Raw genomic sequence first — 19,724 nt, 5'->3', positions numbered from 1 at the left:
GGATTTCAAAATGAGTACTATTCAACTTTGACCATACGGTGTTTCGTATAGTAGTAATTTATGCACATCGGAACATAATGCAGAAGAAACACACTACCAATTAAGAACGACGTTTTTGATACATTCACAAAAGTAAAACGTATTACTAAGAGGAACTATTACAAATAATGAAAACTTGTTTATTTGCGATACTTTGTAAGAAAAAAAAAAACAACAAATTAAACTACAAGTCATAGGGAAAAATTTTAATGTTAAAATTGAAGTTTAAAAATGAATACAAATTTCATATTAGTTAAAGTTTTTAAAAGTAAAGAATCAATTTAGAGTATTTTCAATCATCTATCATATTCTTCTTTCTACAGCTATATCATACATGAAAAATGTATGTATACTATATATGTAAGTTTCAACCTAACTCTGGAACGCTTGGAGCAATTTCAACCAAACTTGGTACACACATCAACTGCAATCAGGAAAAAATACCATAAAGCTAAGACACCTCAAGCACCCGTAGAGGCAGGGGCGGATCCAGGGGGCTATCGGGGCAATCCCCCCCCCCCCAGAAGAGGAAATTTTCTTATTTTATACATAAATAAACCCATCCATAAAAAGGTTGGAGCTCTTAAAAGTAGCTCTAAGTAGCAGTATTACTACCGACCGCTCCCTCCCCAGAAGTCCGTCCTGGATCCGCCCCTGCCTAGAGGTGGGAAGGAGGAGGGGGTTACGTTTAATAACAGCCCCTAACAGACTAGACAACGCTTTGTAATTTAAAACAATGTTGGTTGCCTACATAGCAGGGGTAAACTTTCATTGAAATGTTTATCCTATACAGCGACAAGGTGTTCAAATAATTTCCATAAACCATTCTTTCAGTGCGAAAAACGAGCACTTCAGACAAACCAACATATTTATTTTATTCAATTGTTTATTTTCAAATATTCTGTATAAACATTATTCTCCCTGTTTAATGAACGGTCATTGCAACTAATTTAGTAGAACCTAAAACAAACAATTTGAGGATGTTTCGGAATATTTGACACATTTAAAGCAGTTAAAAAGAGAATACAATTTCTTGGTGGTTTAATTATGCTATAACATTAGATTATTTTAAATTTCATGATTTACGAAAATAATATTAATAGTGATAAAATATTTCTTCCAAAAATAGGTTCAATCTTACTGTAAAATGTACTTGACTTGATGTCATTGATATCTTACGTAAATGGCAATCGCATTATCGTAAATGGCGGGCAACGTAGCGAACCCTTTTAATACATTAACTCAAGCAATGAAACGATGTAATGAACCCGCGTATTAGTTTTCAAACTATAAACTTTAATATTCTGTATTCCTAGATTCATAAAGAGGGAGAGTTGCATTGCTTTTAAAATAACTTTTTGCCTAAGCCGTGGTCCTATTATCCGGTTCTTCCAGGCAAGATAGTGTGGTACGGAACACGTATATTGTGAAGGTTGCTCTTGTATGACTGTTTATGCATCTGGAAGCTGTGCCGTATTCAAAATCCGGTTATACCTCGGGGCATACGTGAATACTGGGGTCTAACTTTTATAACCTCAGTGCTGCAGAAGGAGCAAACAGAAAAAAAACTTAAAATTCTACACAACTTAGAACACATCAATACGTTCCTTCCTCTACTGCAGTGGTTCTCAAAGTGGGGTACGCGGAAACCTGGGGGTCCGTAGGACGCAGCCAGGGTGTCCGCGGCGCCTAAATCTGAAATGTATAATAATAAAATGGGATTCACAGCTGTTATGCAAGAAGTATTCTTTTCAGTTACTAAAAAGAAAGCAATTAGAAATTATATTTAAGTTTGCAAAGTTAAATGTTTTCCTACTTTACTAAATTTTTGCCCTGTCAGTATGAAGAGTTGTGGACAGACCTTTTCTGCTCTTTGCAGTATTTAAAGCCTGAAAGCGAAATCGTTCTAATGTGGAATCGGACCTAATATTAATGGTGCCAAAACTTATTCCGGATTTCAGTGCAATTATGGAAAAAAAAGAAAGAATTTTATTCCTCATATTAGTGACCCCACATTTGAGAACATTGTTTATCAAGTGGATTTTCTTTATAATAATAATAAAAAAATATACATTGATTTTCAGTCTTGAAAGTTAGTGTATTTTCAATTGAAATTTCGTTCAGTAGAAAACAATCATGTATTTTTAGAATAAATTACTTATTGCAATATTTTTCTTGATCTTTTTCTTGTCAGTGGTAATTCTAATCAGTATAGTTTTTAATACCATGTGAAATTTCAGATAGCATTGCAAAGGGGTCCGCGGATCACTTTCCGAATGCACAGGGGGTCCGCGTTATCGGAAAGTTTGAGAACCACTGCTCTACTGAATTAGAATTAGGAAATAGATTTCTTGGCTTTCGGCATCTATGGCCATGTTAGCCCGTCACTAGGATTAGGATTAGGAATTAGATTTCTGGGCTTTCGGCATCTATGGCCATGTTAGCCCGTCACTAGGATTAGGATTAGGAATTAGATTTCTGGGCTTTCGGCATCTATGGCCATGTTAGCTTGTCACTAGGATTAGGATTAGGAATTAGATTTCTGGGCTTTCGGCATCTATGGCCATGTTAGCCCGTCACTAGGATTAGGATTAGGAATTAGATTTCTGGGCTTTCGGCATCTATGGCCATGTTAGCTTGTCACTAGGATTAGGATTAGGAATTAGATTTCTGGGCTTTCGGCATCTATGGCCATGTCAGCCCGTCATTAGAATTAGGATTAGGAATTAGATTTCTGGGCTTTCGGCATCTATGGCCATGTTAGCCCGTCACTAGGATTAGGATTAGGAATTAGATTTCTGGGCTTTCGGCATCTATGGCCATGTTAGCCCGTCACTAGAATTAGGATTAGGAATTAGATTTCTGGGCTTTCGGCATCTATGGCCATGTTAGCCCGTCACCATATGAAGAATGATGTTTCTCGATAATCACACTGCCCGAGGAATCGGAGACGAAGAAAGGAATGCCGAAGGAAAGAACCGGCCTAGTATTATTATTTTAGGTACCATCCTGCCATTTGCCTGGTGTGAATGAAGAAAACCCAGGAAAACCTCACTCACAATGGCTGCCCTGAAAAAGCTGTTACACTTTTTCGGCCGAATGTTCCCACCGGGAATCGAACCCCGGGGTCGCTCAAACCAAAAGCGAGAGTATTAGCTACTACACTACGCGGGTCTACTCCTTCCTCTACTGAACAAAATACTATGTTACGTATAGGCGATTTTCATTCTTGGATGAAATAATTATACTTACATACTGCTTATACATAAGGGGGGGGGGGAAACAAGTTAATTTCTAAAATAGATAAATCACTAAGCAGACACGTGATACTAGTTACCCATATGGACGGTACTTTGCAACTACTTCATATTTCAAAAAATCACAACTTGACAAAAGAAGAAATAAAATGTTTGAAAAAATTGGAGATTAGTTAAAAGTAAGGGTTTCTTTCTTTCTTTCTTTTCATTTCTTTTTTCCTTTTTTTTTTTTTTTTAATGGAAGAGGTCAGTTTGTTATCGTAATCGGCTTCTCCATCAGAAAAATCGCTGACTTTCAACTAATCTCAAATTTTTTCAAACTTTTCTTTCTTCTGAAAAGTAGTGTACTGTTTTTGAGATTCCTCGCTGGCATCATATTCTTATTTCAATTTTTTTTTTATCACTAATTCCGAAAAGATTTGCCTAAGATATTGAACTTAGACGGATTTCTTTTTCTTTTTTTTTTTTTTTTAATTTATAGTGCTAAACTGTGGTCTCCAGTTCCTGTTCTGTGTTCTGGTAACATTGAATGTGTTTGTCGTTGTCGAAAATGGAGTGCTAGATGTAGAAGTGTGTGATGATATATATATATATATATATATATATATATATATATATATATATATATATATATATATATATATATATATATATATATACGTTTATCAGATGTTTAAACATGATATATGCGACTGTTTCACAAAATGTAATACTAAAACAATAGCGAGTAAAAATAAAAAAATATTATTTATTATTAATTAAATGTTTTGATTATTATTATTATTAAATCATTATAAAAATAGTTTAAAAGCAAAGAAAAAACCATCTTACAGACTGTTACGAAAAGTACAGTATACATCCGCAAGGTGAGTGCATCCAGTTTGGCAAATGAAAATGAAATGAAATCTTTGAGTTTTATGTCCCACGGCTATGCCGGTTAGGCTAAAGGAGACGGTGATGATGATTAATGAATGAAATGGTGGAATGAAGAAAGTGGGAGGAAACGGGAGAACCCCGAGAAAACCCGGAACCCCTAGCACCAGAGGTGAACGCTCTACCACTAAGCTACCGCGGCCCCAGTTTGGCAAATGAGTAACAAATTGGATTATTAAGTTCACTTATTTTAAATATTTAAACATGTTGATATGGTTTAATGTCTCTTTTTTAAAAAAAAATCTTTCATTTTCTCTTATAAACATTTTTTCTTTCTTTTAAATAAGTTTACTAAGCAGTTAAAATATGAACCTCATTTGGAGGGGAGTAGGATATTCTCTGGAGGATTGGGTCTTCAATCTCCCTCTGCCTGTGGCTATAGCCCTGGTTATTCAGATAGTCCTTCTATACAGTTCCCAAACCTACTTCGTATTAAATCTATGATTGATATTTATGCGAAATAATTTAAGATTCGAGTTAAGCTACATATTTCACTGAAGGTACTGAGATTAACTTGAGTTACAGAATATGTAAATACTATGAGATTATAGGAAATTTGGAGAAAATATTCAATATTTGAATTAAATACCACAATACTTGGGATGTTTTGCATTGTTGTCGAATTTATTTCAGTAGTTATGTGTTTGTGAAGCCAATGAGTTAAATTTATTTTGCGGCTGCAAAAATAAAGTAATACTAACAAAAAAAAAAAAAAAAACATGCATAAAGAAAAAATATCTTACACTTGCTCCTTAGCTGTTTTTTCACAGGTTTCACAGGATCAAGCCAGCGCTGAAAAATAAAGAAATCATTTCTTTAAAAAGTTTGAAAAGATAGAAGCTAATTTCTACAGTCTTTACTGCCTTCTTACCACTCTTTTGGATTTTAAAGACTTCAAAGGTAATAATGAATATTGTTAAAATTACTTTGTTAAGGTAGAAGATAGAGCAAATAACTGATTCGATTTTCTCCCATAACCAATTTTATTATAAAAAGTTTCTGTTATAAAACAATACAACACAGAATCACTGTAAGTTAGGTCCTGCAACCCAAATCCATTAAGTAGTTATCCCAAGGCTCAGGCAGCTAAGGGAAGAATCCCCATTAAGCTCCAGGCAAGCTGAGTGGGCAAGAGGCCTCAGAGCTCCAGGCAAGCTGAGTGGGCAAGAGGCCTCAGAGCTCCAGGCAAGCTGAGTGGGCAAGAGGCCTCAGAGCTCCATCCAGGCAAGCTGAGTGGGCAAGAGGCCTCAGAGCTCCATCCAGGCAAGCTGAGTGGGCAAGAGGCCTCAGAGCTCCATCCAGGCAAGCTGAGTGGGCAAGAGGCCTCAGAGCTCCATCCAGGCAAGCTGAGTGGGCAAGAGGCCTCAGAGCTCCATCCAGGCAAGCTGAGTGGGCAAGAGGCCTCAGAGCTCCATCCAGGCAAGCTGAGTGGGCAAGAGGCCTCAGAGCTCCATCCAGGCAAGCTGAATGGGCAAGAGGCCTCAGAGCTCCATCCAGGCAAGCTGAGTGGGTAGGAGGCCTCAGAGCTCCATCCAAGCAAGCTGAGTGGGTAGGAGGCCTCAGAGCTCCATCCAGGCAAGCTGAGTGGTTAGGAGGCCTCAGAGCTCCAGGCAAGCTGAGTGGGCAAGAGGCCTCAGAGCTCCAGGCAAGCTGAGTGGGCAAGAGGCCTCAGAGCTCCAGGCAAGCTGGCAAAACTGCCACAAAAAAGAAAAAATCCCTTGAAACAAACTACCCCTAGCGGATCTTCTATAGTGTAACATTATAGGAGTATTAATGAAATATTTATAAAATAGAAACAATATCGCCGGAGTCGTTTCTGAGAAAATAGTCTGGTAAGAACCTCACTCCAAGTGTGAGTTTATTCCTAAGGAATAATTAACGCAAAATTTTAGAATTATTAATTAAATATTTATTTGTGAAATATAAAAGAATCACTTGAATTATTTTTAAGAAAATCGTCCGAAAAAAAATAAATCCAAGAATAAACTACCCCTTGTACATTTTTTTGGTCAAATGAGTTATCCACATTATCAGGTTAATAATGAAATATTTATTTATGAAATATGAACAATACCGAATGAGTCGTTTTTGAGAAAATCGTCTGAAAAAAAATTACCTTCCCCAGAGCAAACTATCGCTTCTCAATTTTTCTTAAAGAAACGACTTGTAGAGTAATATGGAGTTGTTATTAAAAATTGACTTACTGAAATATAAATAAAATCATTAGAGTTGTTTTTGAGAAAATAGAAAATTTTGATTTTCACCTTTTAATAAACTACCTAGGTAGCACTTCGCCGCTGCTCAGTGGCAGCTCCGTACGACGACAAACTGAATCTGCCGCGCCACCACAGAATTTTGTCGCTCGTGTGTGATTGTCCTTAAGATCAGTGTTTCTTTCAGAAAACATATGCGGAGGGGCGACCTCTAAAACTACGTATTCAGAAAGCCTACAGCTACTTGTCTTACATTTTTCTGAAGTACGCACAATAAGACGTTTAATCGTCAGTTATCTGTTCAAGGTCGGCAGTTAAAGGCACAAGGTACCACCTAATCTCTAAATATTAAAAAAGTAGTTTCAGCACGAGCTTTAGAACACTTGTAAAGTAGCAATATTAAAATACTTATATATTTATTTACTGTATTCTGAAACTACGTATTTATCTACCATTCGTGGTACAATTCTAATACCTATTAATCTCATCTACGGGACACCCTCAGACAGGGGCGCCGATTTCTCTGTAAATTTGAGGGGGCCCATTCAGATCCACAAGGCACATAATGAAGATTTTAAGACAAATTGCATTCAAATTATGCCAAAAATTGTATATACATAAATACAATGCGGGGGCTCACATGAGTTTTGGGGGACCAGGGCCACCGTGGCCCCCCAGGATCGGCGCCCTTGCCCTCAGAGCTCCAGGGAGGGGGGCATGACCCCAAGTCATACCTGAAAGAAACACTGCTTATGGTAACAATGAATCAAATTAATATCATGAATAATAATATTCATAACGATTTGATACATTGTTACAATAATACTGAAATTACGTATTTGCACAACCTTGAAATTCCATGTATGTGCTGCTTCCTGAATCCCTAGCAATAAAAGTTGCAATACGAAATTCAAGAAAGAAGTAACTTCCTTTTTTCATGCTTTTACTTACCATGAGATCTGAATTGGAAGCAGAGGGTGCAACTCCGGTGTCTGAGAACTGGAGACCAAAGTAATCCTTTTCGATCAATTCCAAATGTTGGAACACCCGCTCTAATAACACTTGGCCTTTCGCTCGTTTCTGGAATAAAAAGAAGAAAAAAACAAATTAAATTGGTCTCTTGTGTTGTATTTCTGATAATCCTCAAAGACAACCGTGTATGAAAATGATAAATTAAAAAAAAAAAAATTAACTTAACGATACTAGAGTGAAACAATTTGTCAATAAAACCACTTTACAATACATAGAAGCTTGTTCATTTTTATTATTTATTTATTTATTTTAGCTTAACGTTCCACAATATTATACTCCCGAGACTAAGAGTAATGGTGGTGCTGATATTGAAGGAAATAACGGAATGAAAAGTGTAGGAGGAAACGGAAAAACCCCAAGGAAACCAACGCACATGTTTGTCCACCACAAACTCATATGGCTGGGTTCGAATTAACGAACCATCGCACCACAGGTGAGCGTTATACCACTAAGCCACCACGGTCCAAAGTCGGTTTATGTTCTACAATGTGATCTCACAGACTGTGACTGTTCCTATATTTAATTCGTTAAGTTGATAAGAAGTTTACATGAAAATAAGAAGTTGATATTCCCATCACACATCAGCGAATGAAATTGCGTGTGTGGTCGATCAGAGTCCTCCATGAGTAGAGGTTTGCGCAGATGTGGATATCCGTGGATATATCTGCATCACTAAAGCTTTTGCGGATCTTAGTTCCTGTGCGGATGACGGTTAAAAATGCGGATATTCTTGAAAAAGCAAAAATTTTAGTATTCATTATTCTAAACAGTACTAATTATTTACATTTTTAGCAAATAAGCGTCCGAACATTTTTTTCTACGTTTAAAACCCAACAATGCAATGAGGACCTAATCCGATTTTATGGCAGTTTGTGTGAGGTGGCTTTATTCTTCTTTCTGGAGTTTTTTTTTTTTTTAATCTCTATTTTTACCTTTGCATAGAGACACTAAGATGAGTTAGGAAAACAAAGAGAAAGAATTTGCTCTAAAATTAGTTGACAGATATGGTGTTACAGTTTGACAATTTGTCAGAAATCTGTATTTGAGGTAATAAGTAAGTAGCTAGAGTATAATTTCCAGTAATTATTCTTTTTTCTCCGTTTGCATTAATTTTATTACATTTTATTTAGCGTAACGTAAATTGACTTACGACAAGAGTGAGTGAGAGAGAGAGAGAGTACTGAAATGTTTAACTCGAATATTATTGATATACCATAGGATTCACAAAATTATACAGGAGATATTACAGTTGTTATCGTAGGACACTATTTTTGAAATACCTATTGTCACAGAGCAAATATGTATTTGTTTTATTATTATTATTATTATTATTATTATTATTATTATTAGTCCTGTTAGCATTACTTCCAGCAACTTTTGCCAACCAATGTGTCGGGTAGCCATAATAAGATGTGTAGCATTTGTTTTTTAAATTTAGAAATACATTGTATATTGTTGGTAAGGCCTAGTAGGTTTATTATAACACATTAATTTTTTCCGTTAAGTCCTTAATATTAGATAATAAGTTACAATTAATTATAAGATATTGTGCGAGTCAATGCAATAATGCTGAATCCTGACATGACGTGTGTGTGTAGCGATGACGTAGTCGCTCAGTAGAGTCCATCCTCATTGAAAAACAGTTGGGAAGCACTATTTTATATCGAAGCATTTCTAAAAGTAGTGTGTGAGATACTCTTAAGCAGTGTTTCTTCCAGGCTTATTTTCGGGGGGGCACTGCCCCCCCTTCCGGAGCTCTGAGAGTGTCCCCGGAGGAGACCAAAATAACACGTTTATAATATAATAATAAATAGAATAGTACCAGCAGTGCCTCCCGGAATACTGAGTGTGCTCCCCCGGGACATTGTTTCTGAAAGAAACACTGCTCTTCAGGTATGCATGTCGCTGTCGGAAGTATATTTGTTAAATAAATAAACGATTTGTTCCAGCAACAAAAGGTACGGGCCACCATACTAAACATTCTCGCTGGCTTCTTAAAAACAAATCACGTTACGCTGCAGTTATTACGAGGGTGAAATGAAACATTTGTTTGTGAAATACTGTGCAAAAAACTATATAGGGTGTTTTCGGAAAAAAAAATCACCCCCTAGAGAAAACATTTATTTATGAAATATGAACAAAATCCACTGAGATGTTTCTGAGAAAATAATCCACCAAAGCTCACCCCCCCCCCAAAAAAAAAAACTACCACTTGTGGATATTATCACAGAAAGTGATTGCTTAACATTATAGGTTATTCAATGAAATGTGTATTTGTGAAGTATAAATAAAATTGCCGGAGTTGTTTCTGAGAAAATCGCTGGAAAAACTCATCTCCAACAGTAAACTACCCCTCGTGGATTTCTCAGGACAAACGAGTTTACACCATACTGTCAGGTTACTAATCAAATTCTTATTTATGAAATACAAACTAAATCGCCTGAATCTTTTAAAGAATATCGCCTGAAGATACTCACTCCCAAGAGTAAACTACCCCTTGTGACTTTTTTTTTTAGAACAAATTAGTTATTGCATATTCTTAGTTTAACGTCCCACGTACATCCGTTTAGGCCAAGAGAGAGACATATTGTCAGGTGGTGTTAATGTCATATTAGTGAAATACCAAGAAAATCACCTGTCAGTTTTAAGAAAATCGACCGAAAAAAAATCACTCCCAGAAAAAGCTACACCTTAGGGATTTTTTAGACGACATTGACATTTATAAAACATGAACAAAAACGCCTGTCATTTTTTTAGAAAATCACTCAAAAAGAACTCACCCAAAGAGCAAGGGCGCCGATCCTGGGGAAGCGGGGAGCCCGGGCCCCCCAAAGCTCATGTGGACCCCCCATTGTATTTATGGATATATAATATTTGGCATGATTTGAATGCAATTTGTCTTAAAAATCCTCATATATATATATACCTTCTGCATCTGAATGGGCCTCCCCAAATTTACAGAGAAATCGGCGCTTTTGCCAAAGAACGAATTATCCTTATAGATTTTTCCTCAGAAATTGAAAAAAAAAAGTGAAATGAAATATTTCAGATTTACGTCCCACGATTATGCCCAGAAGGCTAAAAGAGACGGTGATGATGAGAAATGGACAAAATGATGGAATGAAGTGGCAGGAAACGGGAGAACCTCGAGAAACCCCCACACACATGGTGTTTGTCCACCACAAAATCCATTTGGCATCCAGGGACTTTACGCACCATCTTGAGAAATTACTTATATTTCAACACGGTTATTAATGAAATATTGATGTATGAAAAATAAACAGCATCATCAGAGCCGTTTTCGAGAAAATAGCAATATTTCATTTTCATTCTCCACTAAACTACTCTTATTACACTGCTCCACAAAACTTAAGCAACTCGAAGAAAGTGGCAGAAAATAAAACGACACCATCACTGCACCAAGTATAATGAAGAAACCGACGGTCTAGATGCACAATGCAACACAAGTGAAGACGAACAATACAGTTAGGATGTACAGAGTAACCAAAAAGTTCAGCACAACAATACCTCAACATGTGAAGCTGGATTGTGCGAGGGCATATTCAGTCAATATGGCCTCCATGCTCGTATGTGACCACCACGAACAGCTATAGGCACGACATCTGGCCTCCATGCTGCAAATCAGAGTGTTGATCAAGTCTTGTGGCAGATGTTGCCACTCCTCCAGGAGAGCTGCTCCCAGGTCAGGGAGAGTGCCTGGTGGTGGACTGTACTGCACTATTCGCTGTCCAAGAGCATCCAACACATGCTTGATGGGATTCAAGTCCAGCGAATATGCAGGCTATGCAATACGCGTAATATCTTCGCTCTCCAAATAGTCGGAAACAAGATGTGCACGGTGTGGGCGGGCATTGTCATCCATGAACAGGAAGTCTGGGCCAAATGCTCCGCGGAAATTGCGCACATGTGCATTCAGAATTTCATCCCGGTAACGTTGTGCTGTTAAAGTGCCATGTTGCACAATATGGAGGTCCATTTTCCCATTCAGCATAATTCCACCCCAAACCATAATGGAACCACCGCCATAGGAAGATGGTCAGCAATGAAGTTTGAATGATAGCGTGTTCCTGGCTCTCTCCACACTAAAGTCCGACCAGAATCATACGACAAACTGAATCTCGACTCATCGGAGAACATGACACGCGCCCACTGGTGTTCCCCCATGCAACATGTTCCTGACACCATGTGTAACGCGCACGTTTGTGCTCCACTTTCAATGGCGCACACAGCACAGGCCTTCCTGCATAGAGTCCTGCTCTGTTGAGCCGACGACGAACAGTTTCACGACTCACGCGTTGTTATGTAGCCTGAAACAACTCATTGGCCAGTTGAGAGCGTGACTCTTGCCGGTTACGTTTGGCAGAAATTGTGAGAAATGCGTCATCGACGGCCGACGTCTTCTTCGGACGGCCTCCTCCATGACGTCTACTGACTTCATCTCCATTTTGGAAGCGACTCCACAGCCTTGACACAACGCTTTTGTTCACGTTGAATTCCTGCGCCACTTCCACTTGCGATCGACCCAATTCCAACCGCCCAATTATTCGCCCGCGGTCAAAGTCACTCAAATGTCGTCTATCAGTCATTGCAAGGTGTGTACCCCACACAAGAACCACTAACACAATGCTTGGAGCCTCGGACACTACTAGGCTGTGGTGTACGCCTCATGGCATAATTTGTTCACCGCGCTTGAAACGGTGTTGCTTATGCAATAGAACGTGTGTTCGCCTTGCCTGTGTGTCTCTGACGCGTCTCTGTGTATGTGCATGCCACTAACCAGTGTTGAGTGGGCCCCACACATCGCTTATACTACGTTCTCTCGGGTTGCTTAAGTTTTGTGGAGCAGTGTATTAGGGGTAGGAAGAAAATTAAAACCCTAAAAATTTAAAAATCTGACTTTATGAAAACCTTACGTTACAAATTTTGTGTGGGTACGTTAAAAAACGGCACGGCCTCTCGGCAAGTGAACATGTTTACATGAGGACGAACGAACAGACGGACGGGGAGATAATTCAAAAAATCTCTTCGGCATGTAGGGGATCATGAAATGTGCAACTCCGTTAAAAACTCGAATTCAAATTCTTTCACAAGCACCACACTTCCTCTTCTCCTACCCTCGCTCGAAAGTAATAACAACACAATTATTACTGGTAATAAAATACATTTTTGCACCATAAAAATTTGTTATTCTCGATTTTTTCCAAAACTAAGGATCATAATTTAGTTCAAGCATCTAATTTTGTTCAGCTATTGTGATCTATCAACTGCTATATGTATTGTCTTACAAAGTATTATGGATAAACCAAAAGCATAATCATAAATTGTAGTCATAACTTATAAGTATACTACGCGTTTAGCTAGTGTCATAATGAAAAAAAAGCTTGCTTAGTGCGTTCTTTAGTGTCAGTTGCATCTGAATATGGTATGGTTATTACTAGCATTAATTTTCAGAATTTTTTTTTCCACTTTTCTGAAAAATTACGCATAAGGATTTACACATACGTATTATTTTGTAGCTCAACGATATCTACTGATTGGAATATCTAGGGAGGGCCAATTCCGGAATTTTTACTTTCCGGAATCCGAAAAGTAAAATCGGAAAAATTCCAGATTTCGGAAAAATCCCGGATTTTTTCCAATTCTGCAATTTTTATGAATTTCGGAAATTTTCCGAAATCCAGAAAGTAAAATTTATGAAATCCGGAATATTTAAGCCATTCCTAGAATATACGTATCTCATCATTCGATTTTCAATTAACAAAAAAGTTCGTTACTGTATTCTTTATCTCTCTCTCTCTCTCTGTGTGTATCTGTTATTTGCGAATGTTTCAATTCTGAGCCCTCCATTCGACACAGCATAGAAACTATCTCAAGTGATGGAATTTTTCGCGTCACTCTTACCGTTCCCGAGATATTGAAAAAAAAAAAAAAGTTTCGATTTCCGGAAATTTAAGGAGTCACATTTCGGGAACCGTAAGTCATAAATATATATTGCGAATTTTTCAATTTTGAGCCCTCCATTTTGAGCATGTCTTCGTAAAATATCGTAGAACGTTTTAACAGAACCCTTAAATAGAACATGTAGAAAAAATTTAGTATTGAAGGAAATCATAAATGGATAGATATATTACAAGAATTGTTTAATGAGTATAATGATAAAGTATATAGAACAATTGGTATAAAGCATGTAGAAGTTAATAAGAAAAAATAATTCCTTTTTACGTTCGTTCTGGCAATGCTCTAGGTGCATTCTCAACTGTTTCTTTAGAATTGGCTTATTTCTGCTTGTAAAATATGCAACCAGTCATTCTTATTTGCTTGGATGGTTGCATAACATGTTGCCGACAAAGATTGCAGTGCATTTGAAAGTGGAAAGAACGACAAACGAAACAAAAGAGAAAGACTATGACACGTCAAAAGGCGCATGCTCGACTGGGTGATGCATGGTCATCACATCAATTCCCAAAGCCAATTTTTCTGACTGCATTGACCTCCACTTCGTTACTTTTATATATACTTTTATATATATTCTAGTAGTTTCGAAATTGCCTCAGGATAAAGTCTACATAAAAGAATCTAAAGTCACCAGAAATCATAGCCATGGCCTGATGCTATAACAAGCCTACATGAAAAACTGAAGAGCTCCCTCGTGGTTATGTGGATACTCTACGCGCCCTTGGCGTGGGAGACACGGGTTCGATTCCCGGCGGAAGTTCATCCGGTTCGGATTCCACGTTAAGCTGTAAATCCACCTTCTATATAACCTCGCTGCTGAAATGGGCGCTAAATTAAACTCCCCTCTCAAAAAGTAATTATTGTTATTGAAGTGAGAGTAGTTAAGAATCTACTATTTGACTCGAACGTCATTTGCATGTCCGTCTGTCTGCTTCTCCCACGATAACTCTCGTAAAATTTGTCCGATTTCAATGGAACTTGGTATATGTCTTCCTTCAACTTGCAGTAATAACCTCATTGTTTGGGGCTACAATCCATCGCAAATAAGGACGTAAAATGAGGTAAAATGTACAGACATGCTGTAAATTCGAACATATTCATACAAGAAACATTTTCCAATATAAACGACGTTAAGAGTTATTCGATTTAAATAAAACTTTGTATATGTCTTAGTACAAACTCGTAGAAATAATGTTCGGAGATTGTAATGCTTTAAGAATAAGGTGGTGCAATGAGGTAAACTTGACTCCAGATTGAACATTAACATTCCAGATAATTTTCCATTGTAAACCAGGTAAAAAATAATTTGATTACGGTAAAAGATAGTGCATAATTTCTTTAGGACAATCTGATTATCTCTACCGCTTGGGATTAAAATCTGTCAAGAACGAAAGTATGAATTACACCCTCTCCCCCAAAGAAAGAATTAAAAAGTATGCTCCACGATCATTTTGATTTTAATAAAACGTACGATTTTGATATAATATGTCCTACATTTTCTTTTAGGTTTCCCATCATTCCCTTCGCATGGAGTTCAAATAAGTAAAGAATAAAGCAATGGATTTACCTCCCCCTTCCTGCCTCTTTTTTAAGTTCCAGAATAACTTTGGTGAAACTAATTCGACTTTGATAGAATATTATGTATCTTTTTTTCACTCTATTCCCTAATCCGTAGTCCTTAGGACAAAGATGAGGGTGAATTTAGTTCCCTAATGTGAGTTGGATTACTGTCCCCTGGATTTAAAATATGATTTACAATATACAGTGAAACCTGTCTTTAGCGGAATCGAGCGGGACTTGCAAAAGTTTCCGTTAAAGTCAGGTTTCCGCTTAGTGGAGGTAGACCTTTCCTTTCTTTTTTTTTAATACATGCTTATAAAGGGGCATACTGAGGAAATATATTGCTGTACGTACATTGTTCGATTACAGTAATTCTTTCTTCTACGAATAAATACACACACACACAAAAAATGAATACAAAATATGCTATGCACACGTTTTCTTTATTTTTCTAATGGCCAAGCAGGGTTTTCTGTGTACATTGCCGCTTGGCTGCTTGACTTTCCGCATAAACTTTAGCCTGAGAAATTATACTAAGTGAATCAGAATCATTTTTTCGTAAGGAAAATTTTTGCAGTTCCTTTAAACTTCTGAGAGAATCTTGATATGTATTTATTCTACACTCTTCTTAGAACTCGGTATCGTATTCCTCTTCTTCCTCTATCTCGTTTTCTTCTTTCCAACATTCCGTATGATTTTTGATTAAGTTGCGGGGATTAAGGACAGTTAGTGGGGGTGAATATGAGTAGTGGTTGGGGAAGGTCAACACTGTCCAGAAATATTTAACAATAGAACGAACATTTTATCGCAGACAGTGTAATGTATATGTCTCACAGAATGTCTAAACACCTTCTAAACGCTGTAGTCCGGAACTCAGAATTTTCCGTTAAATGTTTATTTTTCTTTCCGTTGTCCGCATAACACAGTTTCCGCTTAATGAAGGGAATTTTACACGTTTTGTTCTCCAAAATTCATGGGACCGTGAAATATTTCCGTTTAAGACAGTTTTCCGTTTAATAAAGGGTCCGTTGAAGACAGGTTTTACTGTATTTCATAAAAATATTACATATTTGTACAGTATAACTTTTTTAAGGCTTCAGAATTATTCTCACTGTTTGGATTTAAATTAATCGATAACAGACGTGGCTTTACCTCCGGGTTAAAAAAAAAAATGTTCTATGACGAATTCGTAAAATTGTTGGATTTTGACAATCTGGCGTGTGTATTTCTTGTTTGAGATTTTCACATAATCCCCACTGCCTAAAGTAAATCAAACATAAGGAGTCACTTAACCCCTCTCCCAGATTAGAAAAAAAAAATATCAATGACAACTTTCGTGAAAAAATTGATCTTGGTCGAATTTAGCGAAATATTGTCTGAGAATTTCCAATCGTCTGAACTGCTTGAAATTGAAATGGATAAATTATGAGGCAGTACATTTTCCCTGATTTTATATTACATGTTTTCAGTAAAATAAATTTAACAACTCAGATTTTCACAGAAGGTAGTATTTGTTTTGTTGTAAATTACAGACTTACTCCTACCGTTCAAAGTTGAAATCAGTGAGAACATAGAAGGAGAATCACTCTCTTCAACAATGCAAAGTATAGCATACCTCACGTTAGTACCATTGTTTTTGGGTAAAATCCTATTTTCTTTTTTATTTTACTGAAGTTCAAAATAGAATTCGCAAAAGTTTATTTATGTAAAATAAATTATTTTAAAAGCATGCACTATCTATTATAGTAATCGCGAGGAGTCGTGAAGCTTGACCTAGATCTACCAATTTTACTACCCAACAGAATGTGAGGATGTGTCCTGATCGTCAAACCCCACCCATGAAATTTTACATTATCGTCTGCCCCGCTATACAGACATTATCTCCTGAGAGCAGGTGTAAAAGTGGATCTGAAAAGATATGGGGACGCATGACTCCATGCCGTCCCCCCTGCCTGTCTTTGCCCATTGTATTTTTTTGCAAGTGGGGCCGCAACAGATGTTTTATGGAAATGGGTGGACGACGTACCCTCGCGTTCCCCCTCATTTTACCCCCTGCCTGAGAGTACAGTGTTGTCAGATTGCCGCTAACTTTTCTTTTTATTGCTGTTCTCGTTGTTTTATATTTTGCTATTATTATTGTTATCGTTTAATTCGAAAAATTGTCACTGTTCGTGTTATAGTTGTTTAATTGCTGTATTTTGTCTCTCGTTTGCCAAGTCTTCCAAGTTCAGCAATAGGAATGCGCACGAGACAAGATTTGTGGCTGTCTCGTCTCGAAAATGTGCTGTAAAAGTGATGTCTCGACTCGAAAAAATGTATATTTCTCTCTTGGAAGAGCCGTGTCTCGACTTGAATTTTGTCAGGAAAATCCTGTCTCGACTCGTCTCGTGCGCATCCCTATTCGACAACGTTGTTGGTGCACTTCTGCTGTTTCACTTGTTCCCATGTGTGCGTTCGGAAGGCAGCTCTACCAATTACGCCGAATTCTTTCGATACATCACACGTGAGGGGAAGAAGTTCTATCATTCGTGTAGGACCCAGGCTTCACGAGTCGTCGCGGTCAGTATAGTTCAATTTAGTTTTCGTACGCCATTCTTTGATTTAAGTTTAACCTTTATAAAAAAAATTATTTTAAAAAAATTCACACTTACCTCTATTTCAAATGAGTGTTGTGAATCATCGAGAAAGGTGACAGTGGCGCTGATAGTCTTCAACCTTCGATCTCTTGCTAGTTCTGACGCGCGAACGTTGTATGTTCCACTGGAGCCTCCGAAAGCGCGTCGAGACACGCTCTCGATCATTCCGGATCGACCTACAAACATAAAATAATAAAATTCAGTTAGAAAACAGCCATTATACACCAACATTCCATATAAAATACAGAATACATCTATCGTCCCATTGTCTAGACAGGGGCGGATCCAGGACGGACTTCTGGAGTGGGCGGTGGGTTGTACCACTGCTACTTCGAGCTACTTTTAAGAGCTCCAAACTCTGGGATGGGTTTTATTTACGTATAAAATAAGAAAGTTTCCTCTTCGGGGGGGGCAATCGCTCGTCCCTGGATCTGGCCCTGGGTCTAGATATGTCTTCCATAAAGAATTTGTGTGTGTGTGTGTGTGTTTTTAATTCAAATATCTATCCCATTCTTATTAAACGGTCTTGATTAAAATGTGTTCTAATATTGTAAGACTCGTATACGGTGAAGATCTGCATGTATGATACAACGGTGGTTAATAGTAGTACCTACGAGACAAGACGAGATGAGAAATAAGGCTGTCCCATCTCCTCTAATCTCAATTCTAGAAGAATACTTCCTGATTTTGGCTTGAATCTGAAATAGCTTTTCTCTTCCCGTCTCTAATTTTTTCTAATCTTGTCTGCAAAATTTTTATCATCTCGTTTTGTATATTTATCTACAAATTCATGCCCTGATTTTTATCTTAATCTCATCAGAAGTTACCAGAATCCTTCAGCGTTACGAGAGAGTCACCAACGGTGTAATATAACTACAATTAAACTATATTTATCATTTGAGTATATTATATAATGACTTGCGTATCTTTAAACCAGGGGCGTCATTACAAACTTCGCTTGAGGGAGGCAAGAGCACCACCAACATAAGACCTTCATAGTACATTAGTAGACAATCGATTAAACTATATGTATTTTTCAAAATCTTGGGAGGGGGCAATTGCCTTCTCCTGCCCCCCTTTAATGACGCCGCTGCTTTAAACGTTGATAAACCTTCATTATATTCGTCTAATCACTTAGTCAATTTATACTTTTCACACTATAAATTATGTACCACTAAAACAGTGTTACTCGTAAGACTTGCGTCAACTAGTGTTGCTCACGAAAATCGAGAAATTTCCCGTCTAGTCTCGAATTTCAATGTGCTTCTCGTGTCGTGGGCAACACTAGTAATAAATGAAAGTTGTCTGTTGGATATATATAATCTTTCGAATGAAATCAAAGTCACGGGACGATATGTCCCGCAATGTTAAAAACTGCAATTTTCGTTGAATGTCACTTGTACATGTCATTACTATTTCTTCTATAAAAAGCATTGCGACCTCCGATAGTGTGAAGGGCCTAGCACCTTCACAGAGGGTAAGTACAGCTCACAGATGACGAGAAGAACCCTAGCAGAAGTAGTGTGACATAGGTATGGGCTCGCCCACTTTTCGCACGAGGGTTTCAAATGACACCACGGAATAGCACACATATACCTTTACCCGGAGTAGCAGACGACATCGAAGTATAGACCACACCTCAAAAACCGAAAATGGACGTGACCTTTCCCCGCTTCCCCTGTTTTAGGGTTCTTCTCGTCATCTGTGAGCTGTACAACTCTTACGATATATACAGAGTGTTTCAAAACAACACCGACAACGTTTGGGAGGTGATTCTTAACACCAAGATAAGGCAAAAAAGTATAGACCAACCTGGGTGCACAAATGCTTCCTTTCGGAGTTAGGCTGCCGAAAACGTGAAAAAATGAATTTTAAAGATTCATAGCTCCAAAACTGTGAGATCTACCGTAGTCGGGTCAAGACTTTACTTAGGAACTTGTATGTGGCCCATCTAAATATCTAAGTTTAAGAACCCTGTGGTACTTCTGCTACAATTTTTCTAGAGGTAGTTGGTGAGTACTTCAAGTTATATGCCAATAGCCAAACTCCCTCTATAAAAATTGTTGTGTGAGTACCTT

General features: G+C 37.6%; 1 protein-coding gene across 3 annotated transcripts in view; it reads right to left on the bottom strand.

Moving 5' to 3' along the window:
* Positions 1-19,724, bottom strand: part of Ptpmeg (protein tyrosine phosphatase Meg) — a 530,463-nt gene that overhangs the window by 200,704 nt on the left and 310,035 nt on the right. For all 3 annotated transcript variants that reach the window (XM_081740356.1, XM_081740357.1, XM_081740358.1), the window contains exons 4-6: positions 17,662-17,822; positions 7,394-7,522; positions 4,973-5,021 (exon numbers count right to left, since the gene is read on the bottom strand). In XM_081740356.1, the coding sequence (XP_081596482.1) occupies positions 4,973-5,021; positions 7,394-7,522; positions 17,662-17,811 (328 nt within the window). In that variant the 5' untranslated portion in view covers positions 17,812-17,822. The remainder of the gene's footprint in view (positions 1-4,972; positions 5,022-7,393; positions 7,523-17,661; positions 17,823-19,724) is intronic.

The sequence above is a fragment of the Thermobia domestica genome, chromosome 15, assembly GCF_964235325.1.
Source record: "Thermobia domestica chromosome 15, izTheDome1.hap1.1, whole genome shotgun sequence".
Taxonomy (NCBI): domain Eukaryota; kingdom Metazoa; phylum Arthropoda; class Insecta; order Zygentoma; family Lepismatidae; genus Thermobia; species Thermobia domestica.
The sequence above is the reverse complement of the archived record's forward strand: the minus strand, read 5'-3'. Positions and strand labels throughout refer to the sequence as shown.